At 40.1% G+C, this 16300-nt stretch overlaps 3 protein-coding genes across 5 annotated transcripts in view; 1 reads left to right on the forward strand and 2 right to left on the reverse strand.

Moving 5' to 3' along the window:
- Cycg (cyclin G) overlaps nt 1-4699 on the reverse strand; it is a 36562-nt gene extending 31863 nt beyond the window's left edge. For all 3 annotated transcript variants that reach the window (XM_071706564.1, XM_071706565.1, XM_071706563.1), the window contains exons 1-3: nt 4539-4699; nt 712-977; nt 95-511 (exon numbers count right to left, since the gene is read on the reverse strand). In XM_071706564.1, the coding sequence (XP_071562665.1) occupies nt 95-511; nt 712-858 (564 nt within the window). In that variant the 5' untranslated portion in view covers nt 859-977; nt 4539-4699. The remainder of the gene's footprint in view (nt 1-94; nt 512-711; nt 978-4538) is intronic.
- A 607-nt stretch (nt 4700-5306) lies between these two features.
- On the reverse strand, nt 5307-7855 carry Ost48 (dolichyl-diphosphooligosaccharide--protein glycosyltransferase non-catalytic subunit Ost48). Its single transcript, XM_071706557.1, has 3 exons — nt 7662-7855; nt 6489-7115; nt 5307-6329 (listed from the first exon to the last, which is right to left on the reverse strand). The coding sequence occupies exons 1-3, from the start codon at nt 7792-7794 to the stop codon at nt 5785-5787; spliced, it is 1305 nt and encodes a 434-aa protein (XP_071562658.1). The 5' UTR covers nt 7795-7855; the 3' UTR covers nt 5307-5784.
- A 284-nt stretch (nt 7856-8139) lies between these two features.
- Nucleotides 8140-13567, forward strand: Rrp5 (Ribosomal RNA Processing 5). The gene is made up of 6 exons (XM_071706523.1): nt 8140-8333; nt 8703-8768; nt 9035-9596; nt 9704-12922; nt 13001-13166; nt 13312-13567. The coding sequence occupies exons 2-6, from the start codon at nt 8703-8705 to the stop codon at nt 13466-13468; spliced, it is 4170 nt and encodes a 1389-aa protein (XP_071562624.1). The 5' UTR covers nt 8140-8333; the 3' UTR covers nt 13469-13567.
- The last annotated feature ends 2733 nt before the right edge of the window (nt 13568-16300 follow it).

Below are 16300 nucleotides of genomic sequence, written 5' to 3' on the forward strand. Positions count from 1 at the left end.
TGCTGTTAGATCTTTATCTTTGGTGTCGGGGATCGACGAACATAATCATTTTCTTTTTTTTTAAATCCTATAAATAGATTAGATGATAGCTCACCTTGATGATGCTGGTATACACGTCACCGAGATGCATTTGCTTCGCCACCGCGTGAAACATATTGTTGAACAGCTGTAGAAAAGTCAAGGTGGTAGTGGGCTGAGTACCGGGTACCCACTGCAACTTGTCTCGTATCACCCCTGACATACGTCTCAGGTCGTCGGCCGTGCATCGACATTGCGAGATCGAGACTAGATGGTCGGCATCTATCTCCTGCGCGCATTGGATGGCGGCTATGTAAAAGGCCGACACGCTGATGCAGGCCATATGCTTCTGCCTTGCCTTCATTTTCGTCAGGAAACGGTCCATCAGATTGATCGCAATGAAGAATACATCCGACGACAAGTCGTACACCACTTTCAGGCATCTTAGTACATGAGCGGATCTGTCCCGAGCACCAATCGTTATCTCATCGTCCTGGAACGTACAGACATTAGTTTGGTAATTAAACAAGTATTATTATTAATCTGTAATCTTAAAAATTAAGAGCACTAAAATCGTAATGCATCAAAATGTGCATTGAACTGACGTGGCAGATAAAACTTATCATAGTTAATAATTTTATTGATGCTGCTTATAAAATTTTAACCATTTCTTCCGCGCAAAACAATTCTCACCTTTGTTGTAATAGGTAATTGGTGGAGGTCCGGTTGAAATTTGACCTCCTGGACCAGATTCGAGACCAGGTCCTCTTGCAGCTTCTCGAGCGGGGGGATGGCATCCGGTACAGGCAAGACCGTGTCCATTCCTGCAGTGTGTGACATCGCAACAGCTAACTACAACAATCCGACTACGACGACCCGGCAGCCAGGGTTGGCTGATGTAGTGTGGCTGATGAGAAGAACCACACAACAAGAATGGCGCAGCTGGCCAAGCCTTGTATCTGTAAACAGAGTATAAACGATTCGTGATAAACTTTGCGCGTCCGTACAAATCGTATCGTTAACGAGAAAAATAAAGTAAATATTATGACACGAACACCCTGTTGCGGCTCTGTACCCTCGTTTTTACTTGTAGAAAAATAAAGGTTTTATTTTTTTTAGAATAGCATTGCTTTCAAATCTATATGACTGGAGTATCGCAGAATTCACAAACTTTTAATAATAGATTGGGCTGGGTCCAATTTCGATTTGAATTCGATTTTTTTTATAAAAAAAACATTTTATACATGTACTGAGAGATAAAGCTACTGTTATTATGATTGTTATTACTACAAATATTTTAATTACAATAAATTTTCAATTTTTATCGCATTTGACAGACAATATACGTCAACATTTTCATCTCAACTTTAACTAGCAATCTCTTAACTTTTTACTGAAGAGTTGGTCTTAACGTATCGCAGAGCTCTCTTTTCATTGTTACTTAAAGATATGTCCCCTGGGGATATGTAATTAATATTCATCAACGTTAAATGTTAAATCGCACGCACAGCGATTTAACATTTAACGTTACGCAAATGTCTCTGTTCGTGTCTTCAACGGTGAAATAATTGGGCGTCGTGCGTGATCAAACGCACAATTGTGCAAGGTCGAACGAATCTTTTTCTCTTTTAGCACGGCTGTTCGTGGACAATGTAAACAAAATGCTACGTGCCTCTTTGCACGCGCGACCTGGTTAAAAAGAGAGAGTCTCAAGGATGCACCATACTGGTAAAGCACGTTCCTTGGATTCTCTTTCCTTTTCTTCTTTTTTTTCTTTTTTTTATTCGATCACCTTCGCAGTAAGGTGAGAGAGCGGAACAGATCGGGTATAATGTATATGAAGCGACAGAAATGAGAAATAACAAAGAAAAGGAAGAATGTCGACATCGTCAGATAGCCAGGTGCATTTTCGATAAACGAAACAATTTGACGTTTCGTAAATAGCCACTTCAGACAAAAGATAAAACTGTGTTTACGATTGTAAACACGCCATCTCCCGAATCTGTTATTACCGAAAAATCAAATGTCAAAGTCAAGTGTGCGAGAAATGTACGAGAAATCGGAATGATTTTCGATGTAGATATGACAAAAGTGAATATCCGAGGCGAGTCATCTCCAAATTAGGCGAAACCAATGACGTCAATCGGCAGTCTTGCACGATCTGACGTCACGCGGCGAAGATAAGCGCATCCTCTGTCGAAAAATTCTGCGTTGTTCTACAACCGAACTGTGGGCGTCGACTCTCGATCGTGGGTTGACGGGAATACGGGAAATAATGAGATGATTATTTTTGTTTTCGCGAGAGATAAAAGTAAAATGAGAGATTAAAAGTGCAAGTAAACAAGAGCGAAATGTCAAAAACAAACGTGAGACGTTTAAAAGCTACCTGCCCAATGATATCACGATGCTCATATGACTTTATACTTGATTTAAAAAAAAAAAAAGAGAGAAGAGACAAGCTAGAAATTTTGTTTCGAGCGATTTTACCGCTTGAATTAATCGTCGATTAAGTTAATTGAAGTTCGATCGCTCAGACCACCTGTCGTTCAGTTCCACACGTGGAACTTCGCTCGGGAAAAGACTTCTCTATCGTTCCGAACAAATACATATCACTCGTCAAATATGTGACAAATTGGAGCCTCGTGATTCAGCTGAGAGAAGAGGGGAGCAAAGAGAAAGACAGAGAGCGCAGTGTTTAAAGCCCATATCTCTCTCGAGGTCGTTCAGAATATTCCAGAGCTTACACGATGACGAAAGAGAGATGCCGGGTTACGTAGAAATTTCATGGCTCTGCAAAGAATTTTTTTTTCTAATACAGAATGCGTGCGATATATAATATATATTTATATTACATGTCTATTATTAAATCAGAAAATTATTATACTTGATAAAATTTTTTTCTGCTAGATACCACTCGTCGAGTAATTTTTATTTCTATTGTTATAATGAATGCTGATTCTGTATTACTGTTGGTTTACCTAGATTTCATCAGATAATTGGAACGAGGTATTTTTACGTCGTGCGGAGGTTAAAAGTTACATCATCCGTTGTACGTATACTGCGAGGGTTCAACGCACCCGCGCGGGCCGACGTAAAATGTTTATCGATTTTTCGGATGTTACACGTGTTACATGACGTAAATCCCACACTGGCCGACTGCTGGCAGCGAATGCTGTAAATTATATACATGAATAAGTCATACGATAACTATAAAAATTCGCTGATGATAAAAATAATTAAAAATATGAACAGTGACATTCGAATAAGGCGATTAATATAACTGATTTTTATTTAATTTCAGCTCGATCGGGAACAAAGAATCTTGACCTTTTGCCGGGCCTGTTTCCAAGTGGATTCGATATAAGTAGTGTTTCGCGCGGCAGTCTATATAATTCTCCAAACATTCAAGACAGTACTTAATTCTAATCAGCGAACTACATTTTTGTGGAATCTCTACAAATACGTCCAAATAATATAGATCAATTAACAAAGAAATTAAATTTGTTTAGAACCTTGAATTTAAAATTTCTAAAAATATGTTCAAATAAATCAATTAACGAAGAAATTAAACTTGTTTAAAATCTTGAACCTTAAATCTCTACAAATTTGTCGAAATAATATAAATCAATTAACAAAGAGATTAAATTTATTTGAAGTCTTAAATTAAATCTGGAATCCCGACAAATCCGTCCAAATAATATAAATTAATTAATAAAAAAATTCAATTTGTTTAGAGTCTTAAATTTGAAATCTCTACAAATCAAAACAATATATAAATAATTAAAGAAATTACATTTTTTATACATTAAAGCAGCTGATCGAAATAAATTAAGGACGAAACAAGCGATTCGCGTTCGTCCGCGGGAAACGACACTGAGAACAAAGGGTTGAGGGTCGCTCGGTTCACAGGCGACCTAGGAATCTCGCTTCCTCGAAGTTTTCGTTGCGTCAGCGATGTATCAAGTTGTCAGAACGCTATACTGCCTATTTCGATTTTGTTGTTATTCCGATCCCGTTTAGGAAATGGACGAAAGAGACTATACTCGCAACGGAGTTCGCGGCCGAGTACAATGACCCGTGCCTCACTTTCCTTGCGGATCATAGGCTCAATCGATAGAACGGCCAAAGGAGCGTCATTCGAAATGATTTCTCAGGTTTCTCAGACGTCGAATATTCGGTGACTCCCGATGCTGTCGACAGACAGGGATCTTGTCCGGACACTCTGGACTTAAACGAAACGGTTTTTCCACTTCTACGCGCGACACAAACGAAGAACGCACCTGAAAACGACTTTAAATCGGAAATCTGTTCCTTTGTTTGGGTCTGTCGCACTGAAAATTCACGCTCGATTAGACGCGCGTTTTAGACGCGAGAAAATAGAAAGGAGCGAGAATGAGCCAGCGATCACAACCTACCTACCGAAATGTCGAGGGATCAATTTTTTTTCTCTTTATTATTCATCGTTTTCACGAAATGAAATAAATTGCAAAGGTGGAGTAGATTAGTGGTCGAATACTTACCCGGATGCGGTCCGAAACGCCTCTACGTCGGCGAATCACCCAATTTTGGCCCGCGTCTTGTTTCACGGTCCAGAAGGATAAACAGAAACAGAACCAGGTAACTACGCCAACTGACGGTTGGCCCCCCGACGAGCGATGGCTCACGGCCTTCTCCTCCACCCCCTCCAGGTCGTTTAATGCGTCGCCGTTTCAGCTGATCATCGCGGGCCAATCAGCGCGTTGGGGAACCAGGCCGGGCTACTGTTGGTAAAGGAAGTGAACGTTGGTAGCACTTGAAAAATTACCGCATTTGAAAAATTATCCCGTAAAACTCCTCCCACAATTAATTCATTAAAATGTAACATATATCGGTCGCTTGTAAAAGAAATACAGCGACAATCAATTATTTAAGATCGGACGCTGATAAGGATAAAATTGATCGTCGAAAAAAAAAATACGATCAAACAGTAAAAAATTGATTGAGTCAATGCCACTGTAGATGAAATTCTAATTATACACAAAGTCTAGATATATTTCAAAATATATAAATTCGATGAAATTCTAATTATACACAAAGCCCAGATATATTTCAAAATATATAAATTCGATGAAATTCTAATTATACACAAAGCCCAGATATATTTCAAAATATATAAATTCGATGAAATTCTATTTATATACGCAGAGCCTGATAAATTTCGAAATATATTAAAGATATACGTGAAGCACGGCTGCAATCCTCAAAGAAAAATTTACCCCCTACGGCTTGCAAGATTAAGTAATGGCGAATAATTTTTAGCATTTATTCGTCCCGATTATTATAGCGATCTTTTAATACAATCTTACATACAATCTATTGTAATGGTTTTATATACAGTGCTCTATTTCTCGAAGAAACGTGGGAACAAATGGAAACTGCATGAAAAAATTTCCTCTCGATTTTTTTTTTGTCTTCTTTTGTGGAGAAACATTATAAAATCTTGAAACATGTACGTACAGGAACGCGACTTTTTACGACATAAACGTCACGTTATCCATAGAGAGTGCTGCGTTTAATAAACAGCACCGGATACCCGGAAAATCGCACGCACCAAGATGTAGAACGACATTAAATAAGTGGTATTAAAAGTTAAAACTTTCTACCCTTATGAGTTCTTCTATAGTATCACACTTTCCGCGAAAACAAGAAAACGCGATACCGCAGCCTTCGAGAGAGAGAGAGAGGACATCCAAACGGACGACGATAACATCCGCGAGCGCCGGGACGTTATTCCGACTTCGGCTTCGCGTCCTCTTTGTAGTGCAGCAAGACGAGGGAGAACAGGAACACGCCGGCCATCATGGAGAACGCGCTTATGTAATACGGGAACGCGCTCGGTATGAAGCGTTCGTACTGCGTGTGCTGCAGCGGGCGCACCGAGACCTGGGTGGTGCTGTAAAGATGCGTCAGTCCGATGCGCGTGTAGTCCACCTTGAACTGGTACACCCCGTACACGTCGGGGATCTTAAACCTGCCCTCGTAGCGGCCGTTCCCCACCGGTTTCATGGTCATGCGCACGAACGGGTCGATCCGCACGAACTCCAGCTGCAGATCGTCCGTCTCGTAGGGCACCCACTTGCCGCCCGACAGCCGCTCGACCTCGATCGAGTACACCACGTCGTCCATGATCGTATACGCGGCCGGCGGCTGGGTCTCGCCGACTCGATGGTGGTGAACGGACGACACGCGTATGACACCGTTCTCCTTGAACACCCACTGCGCTATCGCCTTGGCCACCATCTGGTTGCCGGACTTCTCGTATCTCTTACCACCTGCGAGCACAATCGAACTTCCTTAAGTCTCATATAGATCGTTCCATATTGAGCAAAAATTGTTAAAGATACTAATTCGTAGATATTTCAAAAGATAGATAAATTAATAAATCACTTTCTTCTCTTTTTCTCGCTAAAGAATTTAGTTATTTTTTTTACCTTGTCCTTTTTGAACTGGGCTGGTGAATGCCTCGTCGCTGAAGAAAAATAGCGAGCCCGAGAACAAAACTCGAGCATTATTTCTCGCCTGCAGAGCCGCTATCAGCAAGGTATTTTTGCCAACGCCGTGTGGATACTCCTTGACCGGTTGATCCGGATAATAGGTGTACGCCGAGGTAGATGCTGATAATAAACGTAAAATTAAAGGATTATCCGTGTCCGCGATCAGTCCGGTTCCCTGGTACAACAACGGAGGGATGTTCTTGCTTCCGACGATAACCGGAGCGTCTATCAGATTCGCTGGATCTGCTACTATAGTGGTATGCTGGCCGCCGTCGGAAACATCGTAGTTCATGTGATCGATCACCGTGGAGCCCTCCTCGTCTACCTCCAAGCCGCACTCCGAAGCCAATTCGTGCACGGCGTCGCCAGATTGCGAGGAGCCAGCGAGCAGAACGTTCCCACCGCCGTCTATAAACTCCGTTATCGCGTCCACGCTCAGAGCACCGCCGAACTCCTCCACCGTAGGTGCGAAGATTATCAGGTGTTTGTATAGATATTCGCCATATTTGGCGAGCTGCAGAGTTGGGTCGTCGGCCGACTTGAAAGTCAAGGCATAACCGCTGTCTGTAACAATTTTCAAATATATTATTTAATGTCATTAATTAATTCCATCAATCAAATTTATTCAATTGATTGTTAAAAATGTAATAAACAATTACATTTAAAAAAAACGTACAAGTCATATATCCGTAATTAGATAACACTGTAAATGTCATATTATAAATATAGTTTTATACCGATTGCATTAAAATTGATATGCGAATACTTGTATTCTTCGCTATTGATAAAATTAATTTTAAAATACTCAAATACGTATTTTATCTCGATAAAAATAGCATAAAAATCCTTCGAGATCTGAAAACGGATCAATATTTTACGTTTTGACGTGGCCTTTGTACATGGACGAGAAAAGACGGAAACATATGGAATTTGCTATCAATTATCAATATCCACGCCCCTCGGACGTGATTGATATTCCGCAAGCGCGTCTCAACGTCCACGACGACGTGTACAGCGTGTAACGCACGCGAGAAACAGTTGCCGAAGACAGCCGTCAGCAGGCCGAACTGTCGGCGACGATCAGAGAGATAAAAGGCGAAGCGCCAGTACCCTGCAACGTCTTGAAGAATATCGAATGGGTTTCCTTGATCGCGAGATTGTCCAGCAGGACGAGAATCGGCCCGCCGGCGTTCGTGCCGGCGAACACAAGGAACAGGCAGAATAACCTCCCCACGAGACTCATCGCGCACCACTTGTGACGAAAAATCCTGCCACGGGCCACGTCGAACGACGTCGACTCGCCGATAATGGCGCGTCCGCAAACGCGCAGGCCGCGGGCCTTTCCTGGCCTAGAGTCCCTATATAGGGACTCTTATGGCCGGCTAGCTCTCTTCCCGAATGTGCTTCGGGACGCGCAGAATTACGGACTTTGTCCATTTCTACTAATGCAGATTTGACTTTAATTAATGCAGCTTAATTTACTTTTTAGCTTTTTCTAATTTTAAAAAAAAGGTAAGTAGAAATGGTCATAGGAATTGTGAGAAAATTCTTAGAAGAAAATAAAAAGTAAATCCAACCGCGACATTAGACTGCGGTCTAATATCCAATTGGAGGATTCGTTTCCTAGGGACGAAAACGTCGCAGAATCTTCTGTAATGATTCGCATCTGGCGGACACTGGCGGTTCATTATTGAAAAATGCTAGGTTATGCACGTGTTTATCGTTTTTCCGCATGGAGCACCGATGAAATTTTTCTACCGGCATAATTTATTTTGAGTTAAGGTAATTTATATAAATAAAGACTTGGCATGTACACGATTATAATTGCAATAAAACATTCCTAAAAATAATATAACGTTCGAAATTTATAATAATTAATTATCAGCATCTCAAGACCAGATGGCTTATATTATTGGATTTGTTTTCTATTGTCGAACTGGCTCTTCAGTTCAGAATTTATCTGTTTTAATCCACATTGAAAGGAAAAAGATGAACTCTAAACTAGTGCAGCCAGTTCAGCAACAGAAAACCGACAGTTAACCTAAAAGTACTTATTGTGTTATAAGTTATATTATAGATATTAATTAATTGTAATTCTAATAACGATTCCTTTGATTAATTTTAGATAATAATTATTTGACATATTTTTAGATGATGCAGGAAAGTTTTCCCCGAGGAGGGAAGAAACCTCCTGGAATCAAGAGGCTTACAGATGCGGTAAATATATAATTTCATTCCTTATTTTTTTGTTTTTGAGTTATTTTAATTTAATTTCTTTTAAGCTTATTTTAATTTATATATTTTAAAGAAGATTCAGGGAAAAAGTGTAACATTTTGTTATAGTAATCCATATTATTAAATCAATATTTGTATCTGGATATAGGTATATAAATTTTTTTTTTAAATATCGATATTTTATTGACATAAATTGTTATATAAAATTCAGCTACATGACACAACTGATAATAACGCTTTTGTCCTAGCCGTTTGAGGAGAAGCTTAAATCCAAGAGGCGTAAAACGCAGACGAAGAAAAGAAAAGATAACGCAATTGTAGAAGAAACAAATCTTATTCCCACCACTGCAGACCGACTATGTCAAACGATTCCACGCGAAGGACTGATTCTCCTTGGACGGGTTTCTGAAGTGTCGGAGTACCATTTGATAGTGTCTCTACCGGGTGGATTTGTAGGACAGGTGCAAGCTACAGATCTCGGCCAATCATACACAAATCTGTTGCAAGATATAATCGACGCAAAGGCCGTCCAGTCGAGTGACTTCAAGCCCTTACCAGATTTGTTTAAACCTGGCGATTACGTAACGTGCTGCATCAAAAGTATAAATAACGAAAGCAAATGGTCCTGCAGCTTATCTATGGAGCCGCAGTTAATAAATCAAAATGTTCATACCAGTTATCTTGCGAAAGATACAAAGGTGGTTTGCACTGTCAAGAGCATAGAGGATCATGGCTATATAGTTGATACAGGCATAGCCAATGTCAGAGCATTTGTCGCTACTGAGGACATTGAGAAAGGAAAGCAATATTGTAAGTATAACTGTAATTAATTCTCCGCATAACGTAATAGTGTCGTTGCGTTCATTACAAAGTAATATTCGTTACAAAATAATTTGTTAATATCATAAATTCTGTAGTTCCAGGCAGTCAACTCTTGTGTGCTGTCAAGGAAATAAAAACGGTAGATAACACGTCTGTCATCAAATTGTCGACTAAAAGGAAAAAGATCGACAGGGTCAACGCACATGACGTAGTGTCTTTGGACGTTTTAGTGCCGGGAACAAAATTGCCGCTTTATGTAGCAAAGGTGCTTTCCAATGGCCTGCAAGTTACGTTTGGGAAGGATAATGTTGGATTTATAAATCAAATTTATTTAAACAACCCTTTATCTACGTATGCAGATAATACGGAAGTGACTGGTACATTATTATACATATTGCCAACGGTGAAATTAGCGTACTTTAGTCTATTAGCTGACACGTCGGAAAAGGAGATGTTGCGCATAGGCGATATTGTAGAGAGAGCTAATGTTCTGTACAGAGAATCCAGTGGACTAATTCTCAAGTTATCTAAATCTGGGCTACGCGGATATATCTCTTTTCGAAGAACGAATGTCCCGTTTGCCAAGATTCCGACCGAATTCAAAGAAGGTTCCACACATAAATGCAGAATTCTCGCGTACAACTGGCTGGAGCACTTTTATGTCTGTACAATGGAGGAAGAAATTTTGAGGCAGAAATATTTCTCAGCTTTTGATCTTAATATTGGCGATGTTCTCACCGTGATCATCCATATCGAACCATCTCATTCCGTCATACATGCCCAAGTCGGAAGGATTTGGGGAATTGTCCCGATTGAACACGTATCCGATAGCGGCTTAAGCGCTGTACACAAATTGAAAGCCGGGGACACCGTCGAGGCGAGAGTCCTGGATAAAGTTGATAATGATAATAAACGAGTGAAATTCACGCTGAAGCAGTCGCTAATAAAGAGTAAGTTGCCGGTTTTACATCGTTTTGAGGATGCCAAATGCGGAAAGAAATATCACGGTACGGTCAGCATGATAGATAAGAACGGCTTATTGGTGAGATTCTACGGAAAGGTAAAAGGATGGGTCCCACGCAGTACGTTGGATCGCGATACGCGTGATATGAATTGGAATTATTCCGTTGGCCAGACAGTTACGGTGTGCATTGAATCGGTGGAAAAGGACAACGGTAGAATGAAATTGAGAATCGTTTCCGAGGAAGAGAAGCAATCCGTTAGCTTCTCGATCGGAGAGATGGTCGAAGGGACCGTGACGGAATCGTCCGTCAAAGGAATATATTTGATGATACGGAAAGAAGATGACGAAAACGTTGTGACGAGCTACTTACCAGCGGGTCACATGGCTCCGTGCATCGAAGTCGGCAGCTTACTTGCGTCGAGATGCGCTCCCGGGGACGTGATCTCGGCTCTCGTGTTCGCCACAAAGCCGACCGTAATATTGTCGCGCACTTTCGTGATGCAGGAGAAATACAGGAGCTTCGACTCGTTGAAAATAGGCGATTGCATTCCGTGCACGGTGCGATACATATTGCAGGACGGCGTGAGAGTTGTCTTGCCGATCGAAAATTACTCCAAGCTCGGATTTGTGTCGTACAAGAACGTGAGCAATTTCGAGGAATTGTACATGAATCAGATATTATTCGTTAAAATCACAGCAATCAACAAGCGAGAGAAAGAGCTCAGTTTGACAATGTCGTTGAAAGACGTGTGGGAGAGCCCGTCTGAGTACGAGGTCAAGATGATGACCGCGGTGGATATCTTGAGTTTGTACCTCAGCAAATTGTCGGAGCTGGCGAGGACCACGTACTACGAGAGCAGGCCGATTTCGTCGGCGACTCTGGGTCAAAAAGTTACCGGCATCGTCAAGAAGATAACTGAGCACGGTTTGGTGCTGCAGTTGAACGATCAGTTGATGGCTACCGTGCGCAAGGATCATTGTTTCGGCAATCCTCAAGTAGGGGACCAAGTGTTTGGTACGATCCTGTGGAAGAATTACGTCCACGAGCTCGTCGACGTGTCGTTGCTACCGAGAATAATAAACGGCATCAGCTCGAAGCAAAGGATGCTGCCAGAATTGCCCACTGGGGTCACGTTAAAAGCAGAGATCCTGATGATCACCAAGTGGTTCATACTCGTTGTCGTGAAACGTAACGGCGCGGGATATCTGGCGGCACTACCCGTCCGCCGACACGCGAACGATAATTCTCCCGATCTGACGCCTTACAAGGTCCACGCCAAGATTCGACTGTACGTTATAATGAAAGGAAGCGAGTCTGATATCGTCCCGATTTGCATGCTAAAGTCCGCATTCGAAACTCCAAAGAACACGATTACAGCGGGGCAATCTACTACCAAGAAGGAACAATTGAAGAGGAAGGTGGTGTCTGCGCCACACGATGTAGATCTTACAAATCCGTCAAAAAAAGCGCCGAAGAAAGTTCCGAAGGAAGCGCCGCAGAAAGCCCCGAAGAAATCGTTGAAGAAAAAAAATGAGAAGAAAGATGAAATTGAAGTCAACAAGGAGGAGATCAGAATAAAAGACATAGATGACAATTCTGAATCGGATGAAGATTCTGTCGACGAAGATGAAACGGAGGAGACTAAATCAGCGGGAAGATTGCGCGTTCCGGAGTGCGGCTTTTCTTGGGACGAGAAGGCAAAATTAGCCGCTACTGCCAGCGCTGAGACGTCCAGCGACGACGAGGAGGAGCCCGAAGAGGAGCCTAAACGGAAGAAGAAAAAGAAGCTGAGCGCGGCTGAGCGGCGGGAACAGGAACGGCAGAAGGAGCGCGAGATTCGCCAGCGTGAGGAAGCTCTGGCGAGCAATCAGGCACCCAGCTCCGTCGATCAGTTCGATAAATTGGTTTTGTCGAGCCCCGACAGCTCGTTAGTGTGGCTACAGTACATGGCGTATCATCTGCAAGCGACGGAGATCGACAAGGCGAGGACGGTCGCGAGACGTGCCATCAAAACGGTCAATTTCAGGGAGGAGAACGAACGGTTGAACGTGTGGAACGCGTGGCTGAATCTAGAGTCCAGATACGGCACCGCCGAGTCCCTGAACGACGTGTTCCAGGAGGCCGTGAAGACGAACGACGCGTACAAAGTGTACATGCACATGCTGACCGTACACGCGGACGCCGGTAGGAGGGCCGAGCTTGAGAAACTGATCAGTACCGTGATCGGCAAGTTCAGGCAAGATCCTCAGACGTGGATAGATTGCGGCGGTGCGCTGCTGAAAATTGGCATGAAAGAAAAGTCGCGGCAGATTATGCAACGGGCGTTACAATCTTTGCCCGTATCTCAGCGTAAGTACGCACGTCGCTTCCTCTTATTTTAGCGATGATAATCCTATATGTTTAAAATTGTGTGACGCGCGTTTGCAGACGTAAACTTGCTGGTGCGATTTGCGAATTTGGAGAACAAGCTGGGAGACAAGGAACGAGCGCAAACGTTATTCGAGAACATCCTGAGCTCTTATCCTAAACGTGTCGACGTGTGGTCGTGTTACGTCGATTGCCTGATCAAGTCCGAGAACATCGATCTAGCCAGGTACGTAGATTCTACGGTTTTACTACAAGTAACAGCGTGCAATAATAAATATACATCATTAGGACATATCCGTTTCAGGCCTGATTTCTTAGTTATTCAATAACTAAGTATAATTACTGAATAAAATTTTATCTTGCGTTTGCAGGAAGGTGTTGGAACGTGCGTGCGTCCAAACGCTTCCGCCGAGAAAGATGAAAACTCTCTTCACGAAATTTATAAATTTCGAGGAAAAGTACGGTACGGCCGAGGCTGTAGCTCGCGTGCGGCAGATGGCTGCGGATTACGTGGAGAAACATACATAATATGTTTTTATATTATAAAAAATGTTATCAATTTGACGCATACAGCGAATAGAAAATTTCTCTATTATGTTATTATATTCCAACAGAATCCAGTATCAATATTCTTCTTTTTTTTTCTTCCTCTTCATGAATTTCCGACTCGAAATTTCATCCTCAGATTCAAAGGAGTAATTTATTTCATAATCGCGCAAGAAGTATTTAAAATGTAGACGCCATGAGGAACATCATATCGTCTCGTCCTTTAAACAAGATACGCGATTGGTCGCTCTCTTTACATTGACAATGTTGAACAGAAAAAATAATTTGATAAGCGCTTCTTTATTACGATTGGTTTCTACACTTAGATCCAACGTGGAACTAAACGCAAAAATCAATTCATATTAAAGAATTACTAAGAGCTCACTGAGCTGCTTTTTCCGCTGAATGCATCCATTGGACCACAGCCATACACATACAGCGATCGATGCTTGGAGTTTTTCTACTGGACCGACCAATCGGAAGGCCCTGTATTGAATTGGCGACGTGGGTGCCACTCCTGACAATCTTATAAGAAATAAGTTTGCATAATTTAAAATTTAGACGATTTGCTTATAACATATTAATTTTATGATTTATTATCCTCTCTTTGAATCTTAAATACAGCAGACACATTTTACAAGATATAATATAAGCGTATAATTTAAAAAAGATATGTACATATTTATTTTTATTACAAGTATAAAAATTGTTTATAATGTTTAGTTCGACTCTATAAAATTTCAATTATCAATTCAGCTTCTTAATCGTTAATTAATATATTGATTTTTCGGATATTCGAGCATTTTGTATCGCAGTTAATAGATTAGGAAAGCTCTTTATCAGAATTTGAAAATCTGTAGTATGCACAATATCTTCGAAGAATAATTTGATGAAATCTTCGGCATATTTCTTTAAATCTTTCCCATTATGCAAATTTGCAATTTCTAACATGGATATAACATTCGTTACCGTTACATTATGTATCATACGATGTTCGCACATTAATTTAAGATTTTTTATATCATATTTTTCAGCTAATGCAAACAATTGACGTAACATTACTACATTTATTTCTATTAGTGTAGATATACCACCAATTATTAAAGTAAATACTAATTCGTCCAAAACATCATGTTTTATACCAGTTACTTCTATCTCATAGTTTCTATTTTCTTTACAAAAATTTTCAAAGTATTTACTTTGTGAACATAATAAAGCTTTATTATATATAAAAATACACTTATCGTCTATTAGAAATTTAATATGTTCATAAGATTATCTAAATTTATCAATTCCTTCAATGTGTGTTTATAGGAAACGCATTTACTAAATGCATCAACGTACAGAATGAACTCAAAACACATTGTAAGTGTATTATTGAAGATGAACGTTTCTTTTTCGTTTTTAAGTTTTGATATAGATAAAACACATATTCTTCTGCGAGCACCCGTAGAAAAAGTATTCAAAGTTTCTGTCACCAGTACTGAAACCAGTAGCAGTCTTTATAAAGATCGAAGAAGCTTTAATTAAATTCCTCCCTAGATCACGGACATAAAATTCTAGTAAACCCTCTTCATCTCTAACGCACATATCAAGACAACAACAGTTTGAAATTATGTCGGCAACTAATTTGGGACAAGTCTTCAGAACATATGCCAGAAAGTTGCCAATAGCCCATGTATGGTTGATTTTTTCCATCTTTACTCGCGCTCGACAATGACAAATGGTATCTTCAATCACGCTCATTATGGGTGTCTTCTTTATTGTCAGTCCTGCGTGCAATCGATCAAAAAGTTATCTTTACAAAAATTGAATACACATCGTGAAATGTATATTAATCAAATTTTCATGTATCGGATAGCGTATATGTAAGTACAGTAAATGTTTTATGAAAGTCTATTCATACTGTAATACTTAAAATTTAATGATAAAAATAAATCAAGATATTTTTCGAGAAAAGTTTTGGCTTTTAAATTAAGAGAAGTGAAGAATATATTTTTTGACGATGTTAGAGAACGATTTCACAGGTGACATTTTTCACGGAGATATGTCCGTCATGTATAACTTATAAATCAGCGAAGTCGATCAGATTTCGAATTAAAGGAGCTTAAATTTTGTATGCTTGCTTGGTCTCAGGTTCTGATGATACTTCCACCTCTGCTTAGGATAACAAGTTAAACCGCAATTTTTGATTTAGCAGAGAAACGCTCGTGCAGATATAAATTCCACATGCGAGTATCTATATTTTTGTAGCCTTGCGCCGTCAAAACATAAACAAGTTTATATTTTTTTCTCTTTAGGAATTTGTTTGGAATTAAAGGAATGCGATCAGGGTAAACAAAATGTCTATTAAATTTATATATACATGTTATTGAAACGGATATAACTGGGAATAATTAAAGCAACAATACGTCTACCAGAAAAAAATTACAATTGAAATTAAATATTTAATACGACAATTTCTCCTCTCTTTCTCACTCTAGTAGAGTGAATTATATATATAAATTCATGTAAAGATTCATGGCACATCCGCACATATGTAATAATTATATGATGTCTAACACAGTATTGAAACAAGAAAATAAATATATCTTTCTTATTCTTTAACCGTTTCACACAGTTTACCGGATAAATAAGTTGGCATATTAATATTAATTTTAATATAAATAGTATAATATATAATTTTTAATATTTTTATACATATTGGCAGTGATTAAAAGCTATTTTCGGCTATAAAATTTTGAAAAGCAACAATCGAACACAGACTGTACATTCTATATAGAGGTATTCTGGATAGAAATCTGCGATGTCTGA

This window comes from Temnothorax nylanderi, unplaced genomic scaffold (assembly GCF_030848795.1).
Source record: "Temnothorax nylanderi isolate EJ_2023f unplaced genomic scaffold, tnyl_v1.0 TNYL_tig0052_pilon, whole genome shotgun sequence".
Taxonomy (NCBI): Eukaryota; Metazoa; Arthropoda; class Insecta; order Hymenoptera; family Formicidae; genus Temnothorax; species Temnothorax nylanderi.

Excerpts from the sequence above, each read along its gene's own strand:
- Ost48 (XM_071706557.1), bottom strand. The coding sequence starts at position 7,794 with ATGAGTCTCGTGGGGAGGTTATTCTGCCTGTTCCTTGTGTTCGCCGGC. Across the intron at positions 7,116-7,661 it reads ATTCTTCAAGACGTTGCAGG|ACAGCGGTTATGCCTTGACT; the intron begins GTACTGGCGCTT and ends AAATTGTTACAG. Across the intron at positions 6,330-6,488 it reads CCCAGTTCAAAAAGGACAAG|GTGGTAAGAGATACGAGAAG; the intron begins GTAAAAAAAATA and ends TTGTGCTCGCAG.
- Rrp5 (XM_071706523.1), top strand. The coding sequence starts at position 8,703 with ATGATGCAGGAAAGTTTTCCCCGAGGAGGGAAGAAACCTCCTGGAATC. Across the intron at positions 8,769-9,034 it reads TCAAGAGGCTTACAGATGCG|CCGTTTGAGGAGAAGCTTAA; the intron begins GTAAATATATAA and ends CTTTTGTCCTAG. Across the intron at positions 13,167-13,311 it reads GAGAACATCGATCTAGCCAG|GAAGGTGTTGGAACGTGCGT; the intron begins GTACGTAGATTC and ends TTGCGTTTGCAG.